The sequence below is a fragment of the Propithecus coquereli genome, unplaced genomic scaffold (assembly GCF_000956105.1).
Source record: "Propithecus coquereli isolate 6110/MARCELLA unplaced genomic scaffold, Pcoq_1.0 Scaffold16, whole genome shotgun sequence".
NCBI classification, from domain to species: domain Eukaryota; kingdom Metazoa; phylum Chordata; class Mammalia; order Primates; family Indriidae; genus Propithecus; species Propithecus coquereli.
In genome coordinates this window covers 1,580,865-1,603,866 of record NW_012140524.1, presented here as the reverse complement: position 1 = coordinate 1,603,866, position 23,002 = coordinate 1,580,865, and the positions used below count along the sequence as shown (strand labels likewise).

The 23,002-nt window shown below is 36.1% G+C and overlaps 1 protein-coding gene across 3 annotated transcripts in view; it reads left to right on the top strand.

The window, feature by feature from the left end:
• BICD1 (bicaudal D homolog 1 (Drosophila)) overlaps positions 1 to 23,002 on the top strand; it is a 212,679-nt gene that overhangs the window by 175,021 nt on the left and 14,656 nt on the right. Inside the window, exons 6-8 of one of the 3 annotated variants that reach the window (XM_012640986.1) lie at positions 3,633 to 3,784; positions 6,190 to 6,507; positions 7,492 to 7,685. In XM_012640986.1, coding sequence (XP_012496440.1) covers positions 3,633 to 3,784; positions 6,190 to 6,507; positions 7,492 to 7,685 — 664 coding nt within the window. Of the gene's footprint in view, positions 1 to 3,632; positions 3,785 to 6,189; positions 6,508 to 7,491; positions 7,828 to 23,002 lie in introns of those variants that run through there. The other 2 variants (XM_012640989.1, XM_012640988.1) reach the window with 2 other exon arrangements.

Sequence of the window (23,002 nt, the reverse complement as noted above, 5' to 3'; positions counted from 1 at the left end):
GGACTTTATTTTATGCCTTCACTTTAGGGAAATAGAAAAGATTAGGGTGAATGAAGAATTTTTGAGAGATCTGACTCCAATTTGAGGTTAGAATAAAGGAATTTGCTACTGCTGTAATGCAAAGACCCAGTGATTTAGAGTGTTCATAAATAACCAATGCCATATCAGATAAGGCTTACACAGCCTTTATCAAGGACATGATATCCTCAGACATTCTTGGTCAAGCCATTCAGATAACTTCTCTAACTTCTTCCTGAAGGTTGAATATTAACAACCTAGAAAACTAGATCTATAAAAATGTCAAGATGCTTAACTGAAACAGAGGTGTAGATAAGAATGGTTGATCAACCAAGAAAGACTAATTTGTGAACAAGCATTGATTGATTATATATTTCATGGGAGGTGGTAAGTTGGGATGCAAAACTAAGTGACTAGTAATCTAGCAGGAATTCAACACATGCCTAGAACTTATAGGATAGGACAAATCAAGCACTTTAGAGTGGTCTAAACAGTGCCATAGGAATTCAGAGTAGAACAAAGCATTCCTAGCTGAAGTTTTATTTTCACAGTGCTTTCTGGTACAGGTTATTATCCCTTATCCAAAATGCTTGGGACCAGAAGTGTTTCAGATTTTGGATTTTTTTTATTTTGGAATATTTACATATAAATAATGGATACGGGGATGGGATCCAAGTCTACACATGAAATTCATTTATTTCATATATACATATACGCATAGCTGTGAGGTAATTTTATACAATATTTTTAATAATTTTATGCCTGAAACAAAGTTTTGACTGCAACTTGTCACATGCCGTCCGGTGTGGAATTTTCCACTTGTGGCATCATGTTGGCACTCAAAAATTTCGAGTTTTGGAGCATTTCAGATTTTGGATTTTCGGATTAGGGATGTTCAACCTGTACCATTTGCATTCAAGTCACAGCCCACATGGGCTCAGCAATGAAATGAAATTACATTTATTAATTTCATTAATAATTAAATGAAAATACATTTCTAGCTGTGCATTTGGTATACATTTTAATGATGTTGGGCCTCTTGCTGACATGCTTTTGTGCCTTAAATAGCTTCAAGTATCGACAGATGGTATCCACTATATTTAGACATTGTGGAATGTTCATTATTAAGACTAAGGTGAGACTTCTGTGGTAAAAAAGCAAAAAAGATAATTTCTCTGCTTTAAAATAGGCATTCTGTATTCTCTGTAAATTTTTTAATACACTTTAGGATTTTTTCATAGATGTGGTGCCTTGTGACGAAGTAAGTAAATATTTATGAAAAACCATTTATGTACTAACCTGTGCTAGGTACTGAAGATTTAAAAAAGACTGACACATGATTCCTGCCTTCCAGAAGAGGACTCACAGCCTCCTGGGGATGTCAGAATACAAACAGATAATTAAAATTTGATGTGATACTTACTGTAATCCAAGTTACAGGAACATTGCAGAGGAAGCAACTAATGTTTCCTAGAGAAGTTGGAAAAAACTTCACAGAAGTAATTATGCTTGGGTTTGTTCTTGAAGGGTAAGGAGTTGTTTTCCAGAGGAGGAAGAGATAATTTGGGGCAGAAAGAACAGTAGGTAGAGGCCAGGTACAGTAGCTCAACCCAGCAGTCTGGGAGGCCGAGGCAGGGTGATGGTGGTTGGTGGGGGGACGGGGGTGGGATCGCTTGAGCTCAGGAGTTTCAGGACCCCCATTTCTACCAAAAATAGAAAAATTTAGCCGGGCATGGTGGCGCATGCCTGTAGTCTCAGCTGCTTGGGAGGCTGAGGCAGGAGGATCGCTTGAGCCCAGGAGTTTGAGGTTGCTGTGAGCTAGGCTGACGCCACAGCACTCCAGCTCGGGCAATAGAGTGAGACTCTGTCTAAAAAAAAAAAAAAAAAAAAGAGCAGTAGGTAGAGAGGCACAGGAGTGACAAAATACAGTGATATGTTTAGGGAATGCTTGTGAAGTTTTGTATGGCTAGAAAAAAGATTTTTTTTATTTAGAAAGTCAACTTTGGAGTGTGTGGAAAATGTGGTGAATGATACTAGCAAATCTAATGATATAGATACATAAAATTACTTCATTCTGGAAAAGCTTCACACAGTCTACGGGCAAACAAAGCTGAGTCTTTTTTTTGTCCATTTCTCAGAAATAGTAAATGAGTTTGTACTTATGTTCCAGATCTAGCTCTTCTTTTATCCTTCCCTTCCCTCCCCTTGAATACTGACTTTGAGACTCTATGTGCTTACGAAGTTGTTACATCTACATTTCACAATTTAAACTTAGTTACCTGTTTTAGATGAATATGTATCTAAACTTTTTAAAAACTAAACAACTGCCATTTTTCCGCAGGTCAGTTTCTGCATTCTGGATAACTTTCTGAATCTATAATATTTCTGAAGATTCTACCAAGTATTAACACTGCAGAACATACAGAAGTATTTTATGAGTAACTTATCATTTTAATCTAAACTTAAATTCAATCAAAACTAATAAGAAGCCACTTTGGAATCAAAATATTAACAAACTACCCCATCCCAACACTGGTTTAATAAAAGAAAAAAAATTATCTCTATAGAAGTTGGCACTTTGCATATGAAATTTGAAGTTGTTCCTTTCAAACAAAAAAAGAAATGTTAAAAACCAGGGTAGTCTTCCTGGGAAATCCCGTTAGTAATTGATTTCTTTACTAGCAATGGACTTTTTCATTAGTTTGGATATTTTTCACACTCCAAAAAGCTGTAGTTTACAGTTTGTAAAAATAATGTGTTTCTAATTTGGCTTCAATATGCATACCACGTGCCTATGCATCAAACAGGCAGTCCCTAAATATATGCAGATTTTATGCATTGGTTCAGTCAGTGTGTTTTTTTTACTTCCTACTATGTGCCAGGCTAGCTCTTTATTTGAAACACTATTAATTCCAGTAACTTCAGACATACCCAAATCCCAAATTCAAACAAATATTTCAGCTCATTCAACATTTGGGAATCTCTGCTTTTATGGAGATTTTAAAGAATTAAATTTGACTGTAATTCATTGTTTTGAATAAATTGTATGCAAAGACTTAGAAAATGATTAGTTATTTGTCACTTCTTTTCCTTAAACATATAATAACATGGATTTGTAGTTTATTATATACTCGTGTTATAAATGACAATGGTCTAAGTCTTGTTCTATGTTTCAAGCCCACAGAGCACAGGTGACATAACAGTATTTGAGTTCTAACATTTTCCAGTTGGAAGCTGTGCTTCTTTACTAACTTGTTAATGAAACTCTTCTCAGATAAAGTTTCATTTTGGCTTCCTCGTTGTCTTAAAGTCTCATATCTTCAACAACCTGCATTAAATACTTATTGAACTACTATCATTCCTTTAGCTCCCAATACTGACTCTAGCTCACAGCTGGCTTCTAGGGCAATTTAGCCACATTGTGGATTCATAACACATCTTGACATTAAAGAAAAACTTCCCTGTATTTAAAGTATGCACATGTTCATATGAAATTTAACCAAATCAATTTCACTTTCCATTTATGAAAGAACATAATAGACCCAGCATGAAGAAATCTGTATGATAGATGTTTCTGATATGAAAATCATAAGCAGTGTGATTTTCTGCTTCAGACAGCTGAGGTGGCGCTAGCTAATCTCAAGAACAAATATGAAAATGAAAAAGCAATGGTGACTGAAACCATGACGAAGCTTAGGAATGAACTGAAGGCTTTGAAAGAAGATGCTGCAACTTTCTCATCCCTGAGAGCAATGTTTGCAACAAGGTAAGTTTTTTCTTCCTAAAGTTGGGTGTGATACATGGGGAAAAGACTTTCAAATTCACATGTGCATCTTTATGCATCTTGAGTGTATTTGGTTTGTCATCTAGAATTGTAAAGCTTGGAGAAAATATATGAGATTCCACTCTGACAAAGCTAAAATAGAACTTTCCAGGCTGTTTTCCAGAGCCCTCTCCTGGACACACTGCATCCAGCAATTCTCTTACATAAAAATACTTTTAAATAAATAAAATAGATTTTTTCCTAGTGCTTATGTGCCCAAAAGAATTAGAACACCCCAAAAGCTTTAAATAAGGAAAAAAACCCACTTCCTAAAATAGCCAAATATTATATTATCACCACTGAAATATATTTCTATAGCTAAAGTACATAAAAGTATATAAAAATGCTTCCCATTAGTATTATGTGAGAAGATACCTTCATAATGAAGATTAACATTCATCTTATCAGCTAATTACTTAGGTTTAATATACTATGAATTATATTATAACTTCTAAAATATAATTATATGTATCACCAAATTTTTCACATTGCCCAACTAATTACACAAATACTAATTTTTACCTCCCCCACCAGTACTATTATGAGACCCACTGTATTTTTTTTTAACTTGATGAGATTGTTAAGCCTGTATTGATTCAAGGGTTTCAAAATCCTGAGATTTTCAATATATTGTTGAAATGCTTTTTTTGCTATCACAATGCAGTGCCAAAAGAAAAAACCCCACCAATTATTAATATATATCTTCTATGATGCAAACTTGGTACATAATTCACAAATAATAACTATGGCTTTATTTGCAAATTTAGTAAATAACTTACATGTAAGTGTTAAAAGTATAAAAACAAAGATCCTGGGCTTTATAGGAATCCCCGAGAATCTTTCCGGCTTTCTTTGTATATTAGGAGAGACGAGGCTAAAGCTCATACTTTGTGATTGAATCTCCTGGAGCTGGCAGTAAGAAGACCAAGTGCCCCAGAGCCCACAGGGTGCAGAGGAACTGAAGGGAACTGGCTTCTGGGTCTCAAAGCACAGTGGCATTTGGGGAATAGAATGAGTTGATCTCTGCCCACTATGGGGAGACAGGATAAAAAATGGGAACGGGGCACAATGTCCCCCCCCTTTGATGAAATAAATCAGGATTATACTGAGAATCAAGAAAATATAAATGTCCTCTTTGAGAAGGAAATAAAATTTTAAAGAGACCTTTAAAGTCTCAATCTGGTTTATATAGGAATTATCACCCCCAAATTGTCCATTTTCACAGACATTTTTTTTTCAGTTATAGTAACTGCCTTACTCCACAGTGTTTTTAAAATATTGTTATCTGACTAATTAGGATAAACACAGAGTCCTGAAATTCACATTGGATTTTACTAAGCTCTGATTTTTCTCATGGTCTACATATCCCCACTTTGCTTCTTAACATTCAAGGTTAAAGAAATGGGGACCCACCAGGATCTCAAGTTATTTCACTACAGAGCCTGTTTTTTTTCTTTAAAATACCCTAGGCTTATGCTGCTTTCAAAGTTTGTTCAGTACCTTTTGGATAACTCCATGAAGTCATTAACTATCTGCTGGTGCATGAAGAATATTTGTTATTAATATCTTAGTGGGTAAATAAACTCAGAAAAAACTCAGAATGAGCTTTTCCTCCTCCTCACTTCTTCCTTCCAAATGTGTATGTGCTCAGGTTTTACCTTTGGTGGGGAAAACAGATCACTTCCTGCTACAGTACAAATATGAAACCTGAATAAAGATGTTTCTGACAGCCTGCTATTTCTGTATCAAACCCTGTGCAAATCTTGGTTTTCTTTGACAACTCATTGCTTTATCATTTGGTTGCAAAATCATTGAAAATACTGAATTTTCTAATTCAGGCAAATCTGCCATATTGAAAACAGTGGCAGCTGCAATCTGTACTAAATTAAAACAAATCTATAAATATAGATAAGGAAATGTCTTCTTTACATACATTATTATTATTTTGGATACCATAGGTATAGGCTATAACAAACTTATCCCATTCTTCCAAAGGATAAAATGTTATACAATAAAAGGAGTTATTGTAACACACCTGAGGTACTGTGGACATTATGTGAGTCTTGACTGTTCATTATTTTGGCATCACAGAGCAGCCCCCATAATAACTCTGTCCCTGGGGTTAAGAATGTCCCCATATGTAATTCGTTGCATGGATGAATCATCAGTTATTGAACCTGCTCTACTGTTTGCAATTTTCCACTATTATAGGTTATCTCCATTCTACTGCTAGGAAGACCAGTGTCCTAAGTATCTAAATTTCAGTCAAATTCATTACTTTTCAACTTAAATCCCAAATTCAGTTTCCCCAAGATTTCCCCCTGACCACTTTTCTCTTTGGGTTCCAGATGTGATGAATATGTCACACAGTTGGATGAGATGCAGAGACAGTTAGCAGCTGCAGAGGACGAGAAGAAGACTCTAAACACTTTGTTACGAATGGCTATCCAGCAAAAACTCGCCCTGACCCAGAGGCTGGAGGACTTAGAGTTTGACCATGAGCAGTCCCGACGCAGCAAAGGCAAACTTGGAAAGAGCAAGATCGGCAGCCCTAAAGTAAGTGGGGAAGCATCAGTCACCGTGCCCACCATAGACACTTACCTCCTGCATAGTCAGGGCCCACAGACACCCAACATTCGGGTCAGCAGTGGCACTCAGAGGAAAAGGTATGCATGCAGCGATCTTCATAGTGTGGTGCAGTGGCCAGATTTTAGTTGACTGCAAAACTTAATGTGCTCTTGTTGTGGAGGATGGAGGAGGGGAAGGAAAAGAAAAAATGGGAGCTGGTATATATATGAGCCTTGCTAATGTTGATCTTTCCAGATCAAAACCTTTTGATAATTATATTTATTTAGCCCTTTCTATCCCTGCCCCACTCAACCCCACCCTAATCATAATGTAATTTTCAAGTGTCTGTTAATATTTTTGCTACTTATATGCGCAAATATGCCTCTCCCTTACTTCCTACCTAGAAATTGGTAGGTAAAGGTGGATATTAAGAACGAAGCTGTGTTCTACATGGGTTATAATTTGAAAAGTCATTGTACCTTTGGAAATGGTGCTATTTACCAGCTTCTCTTTAATGGGGCAAAGATATGAAAATGTTCTCTTAGGGGAACTTTTGTCCATATGACCAAAACTGATGACTGGCTGAAAGGGGATGTCTATGTTTAGATAAAATGGAATGAAATACATACAGTACTTTTCTTAAAAGCAGGTTTTTGTGCTTTTTGCTTTTTTGTTTGGCATGTGAATACTGCTCAGAGAAACCACTTACAAGGTTTTTAGTGGCTTGATTTTATGACCTTTTTCCAGAGTCTTGGCTGTTGAGTTACTTACCCTGTATTTTCAGTTAATGATAAATTTTTTGTTTTAGGAGCTTTCATTAAAGAATCAAATAATACATATATTTTCTATTTGCGGTTCAAACTGACTAACCGTAATAAATCTCTTTTCCAGCATCCAGACCAGTTTCCCAATAGGGTTGTATCCTGATGTGGAAACTAAAAAAAATTAGCAAAAATCTTGATTTACATATTAAAAAAATTAAATGCCAATATAAATAATGTTGTCACTGGTGAGGCGTTGAAAGGTAATTAAAGTAAAACTTTTTTGTTTCCTATATGTATTTTTCTTGGATCTCCTGCAAGACAATTTTCACCTTCCCTTTGTGATCAGAGCCGTCCCAGGACTTCAGGGGCCTCCTACCTACAGAATTTATTAAGAGTCCCCCCTGATCCCACCTCCACAGAATCATTTCTTCTGAAGGGCCCCCCTTCCATGAATGAATTCATCCAAGGGCACCGGCTCAGCAAGGAAAAAAGGTTAACCGTGGCTCCACCAGGTAAACATTTTTTCCTTGGGTGCATGTGATGCAAATAACTAGTTGAATAGACAACTCTCCCCTTCTTTCCAGCCACTCACACCCACCCATCTGCAGAGTCTAACTGTGATGATGTGTCAATACCTACAATTAAAGTGAAAACTCCTTTACACTTAGCGTCCTGTTTCCTCCTTTACACACAGCCAGACGTCATTCCTTAGAAGTCTCCGGGACTTCCTTTTAACAGGCAAGGATGGAAACTGAGAGTTGGAAGGAATGGGATAGGTAAAGGGAAGTTAGCAACAAGTGCAATGCAGGACACACACCTGGATCCTATTTGCAATTTGGGAGCTCATGACGATTCTGCCTTGGTCAGATTTTTTCATTTCTCTCTTATCATGTGTAATGTAATTTCAATAAAGGGAGCCATATTTAGCACAAGCTTGTTGGGCTAATTTCCTTTTGTAGTGACTCAGAAAGTCTCCTCAATCATTGTATAGAAAATAAAAGGAAAACCCTCTAAGATTTTCCTTCTCGGGAACATTTAGATCTTAGCATAACGTTCTTGTAGTTTGCAAGCCCTCATTGGTTTGTGCTTACCGTCACGCTCACAGTTTACCTTAGCTTCACTGTTTTGCATTTTTCTTTCTTTTTTTCTTTTTTCTCTTTTCTTATTTTTCCTACAAAGAGGCCTAAATCAAAAATGTGACACATGGGAAATAAAGAAAATGTGACTTCCAGCAAATAAAGATCATCCTTTTAAGGAATCCCTGCATATTAAGTATAGGTCAGAGGTGGCAAACAGGAAGCCCATGAAACAAAATAAGCCCAAGGGCAGCTATTATTTGGCTGTTATAGAGAATGTAAAATTAAAACAAATTCAAATTAGTTACCAATAGTTAAATACTCAAGAGATTTCACATGAACTTCTATATTTCTGGCCTCTTTTGAAAGATTCTGAATATCTGCCAGCCCTAGGGCTGCATTCATGCATGTCAACACCTGTTGGAGCTATGTAGTGGCTGCTGCTATTAGATAGGGCAACCTTTGCACTTAGCCACAGTCCCCACCACTCCCTATTATTAGACCCAGCCTGCTGTACTCATTTCTATTCTCTTCTGGCCACAACCGTAGCATTTGAGTTGATCACTTTTGCTATAAATCTTTTTTTTAATTTACTTTGATTTTACCTTAATTCCTTTTTGGAAACCTCAGCCTTTGGATCGCTAATACTTTCCTTATCTGATTCATGTAATTAGCCTACTGATTGGGATTAAAAGATTTGGTATAGAAATTTACAGCACATGTTCAACATTGAGGAAATCGATAGTGATGAGTTGGAATGGCATAATAGCCAAAATGTACACCTAAAAAAAGAAAAAGGAACAACTACTCAGTGTGTTTACTTTCATAATTCATTTCCTTTTAGACCCCTTTTTGAAGCATTCTGTGAATTGCCAAAGTGGTCATGATTTATCAGGATACTTAACTTTGATAAAATGCACAAAAGTGTTCTTTTTAGTGTTCCAAATGGATTTAGTAGCACCATCTACTGGAACTTAGGAAAGAAATAGGTATGATTAATAAATAACTCCTATTATATTTTAATTAAAAAGGTGGCATATCAATAAGATTGAAAATTAATAATAAATGTTATAACAGTGATAACTATTTTCATCTTTGTATGACTGGGTTCTTGTCTACATGAATATATATTTTATATCATTTTCATTACATTGTGGAAGCTGTTAACATTATATCTCAAGCTTTTCCCTCTTGCTACCTAGTCTTGTTTTTATTTTTAAAGGGTATTGTATCATAGATTTCATTTCAGATATTGTTATTGCATTAATCACTACTTCCCCTCTTATTGTCCACTGAGGTAATTCATTATTTGTTATGTTATGCAATACTGCTGGGAATATCCTCCTGTATTCAACTCCTCCTCATCTATTCGATTTTTTTTCTCAAGAGTGAGATCACTGGGTTAAAAGTTGAACATCGTTATGTTTTTTGTTCCATTTGGATGTTGCTGTCAAAAAGAGTATATCAATGTACTACTAAAAGTCCCACAAAACACTTTTCCCATTTTCACACATTCTGAATCTTTCTACTGCTTTATACACACTGTTAACATATGTGAGTAAGAGTACTAGTATGTTGTCTTAAATTCTTTAGTTTAAAATAACCAGAAAATGTCATTGACCTTAGAAATGATTACTATATACAAAATTAGAGCTATAAGTAATGTGGAATTCAGAATCATTACTAGGCCAGAAGATCACTTTAATGACAACTGAACATATTGGTTGATAACCCTTATAATTCTTGTCATTTATTTGAAATTAAAATATAAAAGAGGAAAGGAAGTAAAGCTGTTATTATAGCCTGAGGAATTTTTGATTATACATCATGGAATCAATCAGATTAACCCTTAATAAATTCTTATCAGATCAATCTAGCAACATTTTCTAAAAGGTGTTGGTTAAATGAGTTACTATAGAAATTGACTTGAGCACTCCCATCAAACAAATTGTAGCTTCTAAAAATATCTCCAGTATTGACAATGTATATTATTTTTCTCTGGCTGAATTATATAAGGTAAGACATATTAAACATTATTTATGATGCTTTCACTATATAAAATGTTTTTGTTAAGCTTTGAGAATGGAAAAATATACCATATATAACCAATCCTAAGTTCTATGGAAGAAATCTCTCAAACCCATGGGAAATAGCAGCTTTTATGAGTATTTCTTATTCATGAGTTTAATATGAATTATTGACTATTGTAAAATTTACTAGATGGTAACAATGTACATTAATCATTTTTAAAGGTCAGTTACCCTGTTAATTTATCAGAATGTTCTGGATAAGCATTGTTTATTATATATTAAAAATATATCTTTTTAGGTGATTTTAATTATTTTAATAAGCAAATATGAATATTATTTTTCTATTGAGGAGCATTGAAATAATTATATCGATAAAAATGAAATTAGTTTAATTTGCTTTTTATCTTTTGGTTGAGAAATTGAGAGAGATACAAGTCTCATTTAAAAATGGAAGACACAGGACATAAAATGTCATTTACCCTATACAAGAGATACTTTCAAATAGATTTCATTTCTGTGAGCTAGTGAGCAGAAAACCCCATCTCCTTAAAGGCATAATTTCTCAATTCTGGAGAATCAACTCTAGGATGGGGCATTGATTGTGAACAGGAGTAAAATGTTTTGTATTAATTGATTAGTGCATGGTACTGATTTGCTACATTAGCACAACCTTTTTAGGGGGAAATTCTGGCCTGTGTCTCTGACTTTGGCTCAGCTTCTGCTACCTCAGGTCCTGAAATTCTGGTTTCTGGTCATGGCTTGTTGATTCTCTTGTTCTTCACTTTATCCTTATCCCAGCACACAAACTCCAGTATCCTTCCACAGGCGCATCTTAGATTTTACAGTCTCAATTACCAGCTAGTCTGAGAAGTGCCTGCCAGCTTTCATGAATTTGAATCAAAAAGGGACCCTGTTGTCATCAAGGAGTTTGTAATCAGGCAGCAGATTGCATATCTTCATAAAATCCTCAGTTATTTTGTAGCCAACATTTTTATCTTGATGCCTTAACTACCTAGACCTGTATCATCATCATCACCATCACCATCATAATCATCATCATCTTACCATTTGATCAATAATTAAATAAGTCTACCAGAATATGTAAACAGAGTCCATGCAATTCACAGACAAGAGATGTTATTTCTGTAGTAAAGACCTGACTACCGCATTTGTACAACATAAATAAGAAATTTAAAACTTGAAAAAGCAAGTTCGAACTTTCTTCTTGAAGTAACAGCCTAAGCAATTTGTTCTTTACACTGTTTTCCACATAGGAGAGTTTCCTCTTGGATGTGTTCTTTCCCTGTATCGTTTCAATCCTCTCCCTCCCTTTGTTTCTCCTTCCTTTCTTCTGTGTCCCCCCTTCTCTGACACTGTGTCTGAACTAGTGTGAGAGAATGGGATTGTTTTGAAATCTGAAAAGTTTCCTGTGACATTTTAGATTTTACCAATTTTTAAAGCAAGTCACAGAAATGTATTAACTTTAGACACATAATTACCCCTTTAAATATGTCGGCAACAATACACACAAACATGTTCATACTGAAAATTGCCTTTATGTTTCACTACGTTCAAACAACTAAGCGCTTATTTGCCTGTTTGTTGTACTGAGAAGCCTATGTTCCTGAGCATGTACCAAAATCACACTTCTTTCATTAACCCCTTTGCTCATTGACTCATTCATCAAAATGTAACAATTTAGTGAACACCTACTATGTGTCAGGCACTTTTCTTAGCTCTTGGTATACAGTGATATTCAAATAAACTCATAGTCTGGTAGGGGAGGTAGGTAGGCAAATAAGTAATGATGTTAACTAGTAGATATTCCTAGAGTAAATAAAGGAGTTAGAGAGGTTAGGAACATCTTTCCAGAAGAGATGTGAGGCTGGCCATGAAAGGTGGCTAGACCTTAATAGGCTGGATGTAGGGCTGCAGGTGTGGGTGGTGAGAAGAAAAGGAGGCCAGCTTGTGCAGATGCCCTGAGCTGAGGCCTACAGCCTGGGGCAGGCCTTGGAAGTGATGGCAAGTGAGGTCGGAAGGGTGGACAGGGACCTGAAGACAGAGGGCCAGGCTCGTGAGGGCAGACTTTACCACGGACATAGCTAACAGTTGTGAGAACTCGATTAGATTTTCATTATATAAAATCACCCTGGGCTGGGCACGGTAGCTCACACCTGTAATCCTAGCACTCTGGGTGGCTGACGGGGGAGGATTGCTTGAGCTCAGGAGTTTGGGACCAGCCTGAGACCCATCTCTACTAAAAATAGAAAAATCAACTGGACATCACGGTGCACACCTGTAGCCCCAGCTATTCGGGAGGCTGAGGCAGGAGGCTCCCTTGAGCCCAGGAGTTGGAGGTTGCAGTGAGATATGACAACGCCGCTGCACTCTACCCCAGGGCAACAGAGTGAGACTCTGTACTGAACCGCCGTCTCATTCCCCCCTTCAAAAAATAAAAAATTAAAAAAAAGTAAAACCACCCTGAGAGCAAGGTAGAGAATGGATTAGATATGGGTAACACCTGAGATAAAGAAGCAGTTACAGAGACTTCTGAAATATGCAGATGAGAGGCAGTGGAGACGGGAATCAAAACTGTGAGGAACATGAATGTTTCCATGCGTCTGCAGCTAGAGTCCAGCCATATATTTCATAATCCAGAATGTCTGCGTACGCACAACCTGCTCTTACTGCCTGTGCTCTCTCATCCTCCGAAGTTTTGTATGTGAAAGGAGCTCGGTGAATGCTGTTTGAACTTACTTCCTGAACTAATGGCCTCAGCATTTTGTTATTTACGAATTATATTTTTTTCCTATAGAGGCTTTTCTATTTATGTGTGTTCCACCTCTCCATGTCGCCATACTTTCTTTTTCCACAGAATTCGATTCTTGAAATAGGAATGAACAGTCATCTGTGGAAACCTGTAACCTTTTAAGGGTATCTTTTCTTTTAACATAGTTTCCACAGAGTTCTTCCCTGTAGAGGAAGGCCTGGGCGCTGCCTGATGCTAGAGCATGCTGTCTTTAGTTTGGAATCTGCCAAAACAAAAGTTAATTCAAAAATATTAATTCACAAAATTGCCAATCATGTGTTGAAAAATACATTTTTATATCTTGCCCAAAAGAGATATGTAATTAGAAATTGGCTCAGATTTCCAAATTTTAGTGAATCATGCATGCTGCAAGAGTCTTTTTTGTTCTTTGTCTGGGATAGTCATGATTTATGTTACAGTGGAAATGTACAACACCCCCAAATTTCTTTTCATTTTTTTCAGTATGTCTTAAAGTGCTAATTTCATTTTTAGGACATCTTTTAGTATAGAATGATCTCGAATTGGAATGTGCAATGTTAAGGATGTCATCTGAAAGATAAGTCTCTTTATTAGATTCTGTTTGTCACTGTAACGACAGACACCTAATTGAAAACTGAAAAATATGGGAATTTGTCTAATTTTTTTCCAAATAGCTCTGTATTTGCTTTGTTTAAATACTGAATTTCCTCAAATTTAGCTGAATGTTTTGATTTTTTATACAGAGAACTAGTTTCATATAAAAATACTTTGGAATTCTAAGATTTCACCCCCTTTCTTATTTTCTCTTGAAAAGGTTTAAGCTATCTGTATCACATATGCCAGTTTTACCATCACATACGTACATATGCTAACATTATGAAGTCTTTTCTGATCCCCTGCCACCACTAGGTGAAATTAGCCACTTCCTCCCCTAGGACCTACTGCAGACAGCACAGGCAGAGAGTTTGTTTTATTAATAAAAAATACATTTTCCATATATTTGGGAATGTGTGTGTATGTGTGCATATGCATCTATCGGAATATAACCTATTCAATTATTCATTCAGTTGTTTATTCTCTATTGTATGTCCGTAATAAAATCTGATTCCCCTCCGAGTCTGTAAGCTCCTTGTAGGCAGGAACCTTGCCTCCTTGGTCTTTGAATCCCCAGCTTTTGCATAATACCTGGCATATGGTAGGCCTTCAATTTGTTGGATAAGAGATAATTGGTCCAAAGTTTCCATAGTATCTCAATAAACAAGTTTATTGTGGTTTGTCATCTATTCGTGTAGTTGAGATATGGTTTAATATGGGTAATATAGTAAAATCTGTAAAACAGTTGCATTTGGAAATTTTCCAAGTCAGTTATTCACTTCTCTTGTTATTTAAGCCAGCCAGCATGTGTTTCATCTTGAAGTTTCTTTATTTGGTTGTCTTAATATATACGTGCCTAAAATCCAAGGCGAAGAAAAGAAAATACCCATTTTAGAGGGTAAAATTTATGAATCCATGTAGTACAGAGTAGAATGTTACATATAAATAAATATATAGGCTTTTCGAACTTTTATCTTTTATTCCTTTTTTTATAATTTTTAAGTGTAGCATATTTTTCAATAGGTAATGATGGTTCAAAATTTTAGAAGTACAGGGCTGGGCGCAGTGGCTCACGCCTGTAATCCTAGCACTCTGGGAGGCCAAGGTGGGCGGATTGTTTGAGCTCAGAAGTTCGAAACCAGCCTGAGCAAGAGCGAGACCCCGTCTCTACTAAAAATAGAAAAAGAAATTAATCGGACAACTGAAAATATATAGAAAAAATTAGCCAGGCATGGTGGCGCATGCCTGTAGTCCCAGCTACTCGGGAGGCTGAGGCAGGATTGCTTGAGCCCAGGAGTCTGAGGTTGCTGTGAGCTAGGCTAACACCATGGCACTCTAGCCTAGGCAACACAGTGAGACTCTGTCTCAAAAAAAAAAATTTCATAAGTACAAAAGGTTATACAATAGAAAGTAGATCTCTGCCACAACTGTGCCTACCCAACTTTTGTATACTTCCAGAAAGTATACATATATAAGCAAATGCATATAAATATGTACACACATAAAAACAAATATGCATTTTATATATATATTAACAATAACATTGGCACAACCACAAACATTGTTATGCATGCTGTTTTTTTCACATAATATATCTTGGCTCTTTTATGTCAGTTCATCTTTTTGTTTCTTTTTAATCAGAAGAAGTTATGGAAAGGAAGGAAGACATGCTTCAACCCTTTAAGAAAGCTTGAAATGTTTCCATGTATACAATAGAAATATTTCTTGCCAAATAATAGAATGACAGCTACAGGAATGTTTTACCTTCTAGACCAGAATTATCCAGTAGAAATATAATGTGATTTACATGTGTAATTTTAAATTCTCTAGTAACCACATTAGAAAAAGTACAAAAAGGCCAGGCACAGTGGCTCATGCCTGTAATCCTGGCACTTTAGGAGATCAAGGCAAGGTCAGGAGTTCAAGATCAGCCTGGGAGCATAGCAAGACACTGTCTCTAGAAAAAATGTTTAAAAATTAGGTTGGTGTGATGGCATGTGCCTGTAGTGCCAGCTACTCAGGAGCCTGAGGCAGAAGGATCACTTGATCCCAGGAGTTGGAGACTGCAGTGAACTATGATGATGCCACTGCACTCTAGCCCAGGAAAAAGAGTGCAACCCTGTCTTGAAAAAAAAAAGAAAGAGTAAAAAGAAACAGATGAATTTAATTTAATAATATATTTTGATATAATATATTCATAATATTATTTCAATATGCAATCCATAGAAGCAATTATTAATGAAATATTTTACATTCTGTAAATTGAAATTTAGTATACAAGTATATTATACAAGTACTTATAGCACATCTTGATTTGAACTATCCAAATTTCAATTACTCAATAGCCACATTTGGCTACTGCAGATTGATTTGGCTTTATCACTGATTGGTGGCAATGCTCTTTTGAATAGATACATATTAAATGTTTATACATGTATGCCCTTTGTCATACATCTCTTTTATCTATTTTTTTTGAGATGAGGTCTCGCTGTGTTGCCCAGGCTGGACTCAAAGTCCTGAGCTCAAGGAATCTTCTCACCTCAGCCTCTTGAGTAGCTGTGACTATAGGCACACGCCACCATGCCTGACTCATCTCATTTATTTATTACTAGACCTCCTTGTCAGCACAAGAACTTAATTACTGTTGTTCAGGTATATCCTAACAAAACATATTGCTTAAATATTCTTAAAACAATAAAACAACTTAGTACTTTTTAAATTGATATAAATCAAGTTGTGAAAGTCCATGTTTCTAAGTAGGGAGTGACTTAAAAATGTTTAAAATGCATCCTGCTAGTTTTAAATGGCTGAATTTAATGACACCCATATACAGATTGAAAATACAAAAAAATTTCAAGGTAAGTTCCATGTGTTTTCCTTCTTCCCAGTATCAGAGAGAAAATAAAGGAATACTGAGTAAACCATTCCATGCTACAAATGGAGCCAGTCAACAAATAACGCAATGATTAATGGAACATCTGATGACCACAGTTCTATCAGCATTTTTATTTTGTTTTATTTTTATTTTTGTTTACCACTCCTTCCTCTGTCAGGTGTTCCTATCCAGAAATTGCATTTTCTTAAAGGATTCCATATTCAAAACCTGAGCATTGTAAGCAAAATAAGCTATGATGAAAGGATGGAATTCTTTGATTACTTAAGTAATAAACATGAAAATCAACTCTGCAGCAGAAACGTGCATATTATATTAGATCGTATTTTTCAGTCCATATTGACTATATTAGTGTTATGTAATTTTAAAGTCTTTTAAGTTTTATTAAAATTTTATTAAGCCTGTGGAAATTGAAAATTCCTTCTTTAAATCCTTGAGGAAAAAAACTACAATCTTTCTCTAATATATTCATTAAGTGAAAGAAAAAATACTTATTTGATACTCTTAATTGTTACATATTCAGGGCAAAAGTGATTAGGTCATACTTGTGTCCAGCTAAGTCCACGCACATGGTGCTGAAGGTGGCTGTGTCCGGAAGGGTACACAGGAGGAACAGGTGGGCTGAGACATTGCAGGCAATAGCTATCTTCCTTTCCTGACCCTGCCCAAATCCCAAATGAATCTTTCTGGCTCACTAAAAAATATCCACAGGCAGATACAGAACCCAAAAGAGACACTTCTAGGGTTAGTTTCTTTTCTTTTTTTCTTTTTTTTGAGATAGAGTCTTGCTCTGTTTCCTGGACTAGAGTGCGGTGGCATTAGCCTAGCTCACAGCAACCTCAGACTCCTGGGCTCAAGCGATCCTCCTGCCTCAGCCTTCCGAGTAGCTGGGACTACAGGCATGTGCCGCCATGCCTGGGTAATTTTTTCTATTTTTAGTGAAGATGGGGTCTCGCTCTTGCTCAGGCTGGTCTCGAACACCTGAGCTCGAGCAATCCTCCCGCCTCAGCCTCCCAGAGTGCTAGGATTACAGATGCGAGCCACCATGCCCGGCGTCTAGGGTTAGCTTTCAGATCATAGCTCCTGCTTCAGACTTACTGAAGTGATCAGCCTCCACCCAATAATAACAAACTAGTCCAAATGCAGGCTAAAACCATTGCACATTTTATCCCATCACCTTCTACCTGTGAGTGCTTTCTACCCTCAAGACAGAGACAACCTTTATTACGCCAACATACAATCACTTACCTATGGCACCTGATCCTTAGTTTCTTTGGTACCTATTGTGTCAGGGAGTTGGGTACTTGTATGACAATCTGCCTTTGATATTGCCTTCCCTTCATATCCCAAATCCCCGCATGCAAAGGAGAGTTCCGGTGGCCAGCTGGGGCCATTCCTCTTTGTGTTCCAGGGGAAGATGACTAGGTTTTCTATGCTATACTCACACGGGTACTATTTAATCCAATCTGCTGGCACTAGTCTATTGTATTCTACTATTTGCCCTCACTGTAACTACATAACAACCTCTGCTATAACAAACCCTCTGATTATAAAGCATTATCTGAGATGTTGTAAATAATAACACATAATATATTAAGAGGAAGGCACAATAGGTACCAATAGGGAAGCCAATCTCTAGGTTAACCAGCTGGACAGAAATCTCTGTCCATCTGATAATACACTTATCCTCATAAGTGTAAAGGAGCGCTTGCAGTGAAGTAATCCCGAAGGGGCTTCTCCCAGCTCTGACACTCTCTGATTCTATGAATTAAAGTTATTCTCTCCATGATTGGGCCTGGAGTTCACTGTATGGAATCCATATTTCTAAATAGATACATTAAAATATCTCAGCACCATATAGTATAGTTTCAAAAAGAAGGGAATTTTTTTTTCAAGAAAAAGGAAAATTTCCATTATCTAATATATAAAACAACTTCTTTGACAGTTCAAAGGATTTATGTGTTATGAACTGACTGTACAAGGCAGGAAAGAACAGTGTTCCCGAGTTCTCACTGAATCCCTGCGGTGTGCTAAGACTTTTGTTTCTTTCTCAAAATAGATGGGATTCCATATCTAAAAGTATACTGCTATTATTACTCTGGATATGGGACCATTGATTTAATTCAGGAATGCTTCTTTGGTTTCCATCAACATGACAGCCAACCAAACTCCTCTGAGGCATTACAGACATTTTGGAGAATGGACCTTTCTACATGTTAACCTGGATTCAGGGGTTCTCCTGAGCTCTGAGAGAGTTGAGCAGGGTCTGAAGGAGTCTGAGCTCTGGTTGTGAGTGTAGCCCACATGATGTGTAGTTATAATGCTCACGGAAGGCCATGCTTGCCGCTTCCCACTTTTGTTTTAGATGATATAGTAAAAATGTAGTTTCATAGCACTTAAAACCTAGACAACTTAAAGTGACCTAGTAATTAAACTTGTACAGCTCACCAACCAGAAGAGATTCACGGTGCAGTATATTCATTATAGGGCAATGAAGCATCCCTGCCACCCCCTGAGATTCCTCTTGCAGGATCTATGTTCCTTCCTCCACACACTTACCTCTTTAGTCATCTGTTGATCTTGTTCAGTTTTCTTTGCTGTTTCCCCAGTGTATTATACCTGAAAGGTATGAGAGGAAAAAGGAAAAGCACAACTCAAAATGTTTGACTTAATTTCTTTCTTTGTTTACTTTAAAAAATGCAAAGTCATAAACATGTCATATAGCCATTAAATTCATTGTCCTTTGTCACCTCTCAGCCAAAAATAGGCAGTCATTGATATACTCTCAATATCACAAACAATGTTTTTGTGAGCTGTACATGTAAAAGCCAAGTTTATTTTGACTTTAGTCATTACTGGACCCTAGAGATTTTCTTGTGTTTTTTTGGCATGTAGATCATTTGTGCCACTTCACTGTGCTCAGTCCAAGGTCAGATCTCCTTCTGAGGGACCCCTTCTGGAGCTGGCCTCCCACGTAATTGCATGAATCAGTGAATGTTCTTAGTGGATGTACTAGATTAGGTTGCCACCAAAATAATTATTTAAAAGAAACAACTATAATTTCAAAAATTTGCATTTAAAGATTTATAAGAAAATATGTCCATTTGTTTTGCAGGATAATTTTCTAGATTAGGACTGTCATTTTAAACCTATTTTTAGTGGATGTAAAGGTTGGGATTTTTTTAGTTGGAGGAGATATATTTTCCTCATGTTAAGGACTTTTTCCGCTGCTCTGATTTTGACCATCTAGTCCATTTTTTTTTTTTTTTGCTCAAAACTTAGCCTTTCCTCCCAATTCTTCATTGTACTTAAGACTGTGTCTTACTACAAGGAGAAAATCTGTCTATGATTAGCTTAGATCTTAAGAACTAAAATTAGAAATTTAGAGCAGGAAGAAGTACCATTTGCTTCTGGCCACGTGGTACCCAGGTCCCTGGCGCAGATATCTCAATATGAGTATGCTCCTTGGTTAATCGTAATTACCTGTTTCTGGCTTTCCAGACAGTTCCGGCTTCACCTCTATTCATAGGATCCTTTAAAAAAACTAGTACTATAGTCCTTTACTCTAGGTAGGTATTTATGGAATAAGCCATATGTAATGACATTAGAATCAGTTAAACATAAATGTTTTTCTCTTTTTATGCACTACTTGACATCAAAAGCAAAAAGAGGTAAGTTGGCTATAAACCTGTAGGTGAGCCTTATTTTCCTTAATAGATTTATTCCTGAATATCTTTGCTTCAATTAAATTTCTATGAATCAAATACTTTTACAGTTGGCAAGCTTGTCATTGTAAATCCTTATTCTTTTCTTTGAAAAATGAATAAGCACCCTCTGTGAAGTTGGATTGTAAAAATATCCAGTATTTAAACGTACTGCCTTTTCTTTAGCTGAATTATACTTATGGTTTAATTTGCTTGTGAGGACTTAGGACATTTTGAAACACTTGGTTTAGTTTTGAGGTTTCTGAATTGTTTCCCCCCAAAGTGTGGATTACATGTTGTAAGTATTTCTTCTTTTCTTAAAAATGAAAAAAAAAAGCCAAGAAACAGCTGACATTGGTGAAAGTCTATAATTTTCAGACTCATCAATTTACAGAAGAAGATTACCTGAACCTGTCAGAATATTTGCTAGTGTGAGTTTTTTGAAATGATAAAAAAAATGAAACAAATATTAAATAAGAAAATCAAACACATTTCATTGAGTGGTGTCTCATGTATTTTTCTTGTTTCAGATCTATTTTTACAATTGATCTTTTTAGTGTGTTCTTGGTTGTAGTTTGTTTAACTTATTTCTCTTTTGTTTCTTTTGATGATGAATGAATTCTTGCATTTCTAAGGTATAGCTGGTCTTTATTAGATACATGCTGTTATTGACTTTGCTTGGCAAAAACAGACCACCATACCAACTCGAGTTAACTCTGTGCCAGCTGACATTGCTTTTGAGAAGGTCAATTCTAAACAAAAGGTTATTTTTTAAAAGATTTTTAATTGGTATAAGAATCTGGCAGCAAAATGTTCTTTTACCTCTTGGTGCCACTGTATTTAATTCTCCTCTCCTCTTTTATCCTCCTCTCCTTTCCTGTCATGGGCTGTTGATAGCACGTGTTGATAGCATGGTTTAATTGTAAGTTGTTCAGGAGAAAGCTGACTATACCTCAGGGTATTTTTATGTTTCTCCTTTGCAAGATTTGAAGTAAAAATAGATTTTTCTGTGAATATTGCTTTGTTTTATCAGCTAGTCATATGATATTCATCAGGACAACAAATGGAAAGCTGGGTGAAAGTTTTTGTCTAATCTATAATCACCGAAAAGTCTAAAAATGCTCCCTCTCTACCTCTTATGAAGTCATGCTCTGATTCTACATTGTTGAAGACAATTTTAATGCTTGTCACCAAAGTGTGATAAACTATATGCGATTGTCATTTATGTGAAGGCAGAACCAGGTGCTTTTAAAGATTTGTCACCAGGTCTTATTTTTGCATTGTCTATATTGAAAATTTTTAACATGTTTTCTGTCTTTTTGTTCTTTGGAAATCTTTAACGAATAATGATTGTTTCTGGCTATCAAGGACATAAACATATAATGGAGTTTGCCGTGTTAAAACACTGATATAAATATAAGTCTGAGGTGTCCGGTGATATAAATTAGCAGATTACACTCCTGAGAAGTCAACAATTCAGCTATTGTCTTACCTGTGGGTACTTTCAGAGAAAACAGTGTATTAATAGGGCATATGATATTTTTGGCAAAAAGGGATAAGATAGCCAATCCTGTGTTTGATTATAAAATGCTAAAAGTTGTTCATAGCTATCTGCATTTACTAGTGTCAATGTACTGTTAAATTCATCATTAGATTTTTGAAAATATGTCAACTTTTCCTAACTATTGTTAATATTTATGTAAATGCTTCTATCTTATGCTCTTATTATTTTTCTTTATGTAATATTTCTATCTCAAATTATTATTTTTTCCTAAATTCTCTTCTCACTATGTCTGTTTTTTTCAGTTTATGTGTTTAAGAATTCATAGGACTACTTAAATTTTCAAGTTGTTACTACAGGAAAATGTATTTTGATGTTTCTTTCCATTAACATTTTTGTTAATTCACTAACACTATTACTCATTGTGTAGATTTAGTGAGGAATAATTTGGTATTAATGTTATTTGACACATCTTAAATAATGGCACTTTAAAACTTGTTTTTAAGATTCACACATATAATTGTAATTTGATATATAATTATCAAAGAATAATTGTTGCGCGGTGGCTCACGCCTGTAATCCTAGCACTCTGGGAGGCCGAGGCGGGCGGATTGTTTGAGCTCAGGAGTTCGAAACCAGCCTGAGCAAGAGCGAGACCCCGTCTCTACTAAAAATAGAAAGAAATTAATCAGACAACTAAAAATATATAGAAAAAATTAGCCGGGCATGGTGGCGCATGCCTGTAGTCCCAGCTACTCAGGAGGCTGAGGCAGGAGGATCGCTTGAGCCCAGGAGTTTGAGGTTGCTGTGAGCCAGGCTGACGCCACGGCACTCACTCTAGCCTGGGCAACAAAAGCGAGACTCTGTCTCAAAAAAAAAAAAAAAAAAAAAAAAAAAGAAAAATTGTTCATCTTATATCACTAAATTAACTTTAAAATCTTTATTAAATAGTATGTCTTATCTGTGTTGTTAGAAAATTATGATGATGATGACAGGAATGTTTAAATTGTAAACTCTCTTCAAGTGAATTGATCAAAAATGGCATTAGTAAAGCACTAATAAAGAAACAAATCCAAGGATACTTTAAGGGTGGTAGAATCAGTGCTATAGCAGGTATTTTGCACCTCATGTAAATTCCCTAAGCAAACTACTATGGGGAAACAAAGAATTATAAGGCAATGTCCTGCCTGCTCTGAAGAACTGCGTAGTGTGGTTGGGGAGATCAGATAACACTGCAAGGAAG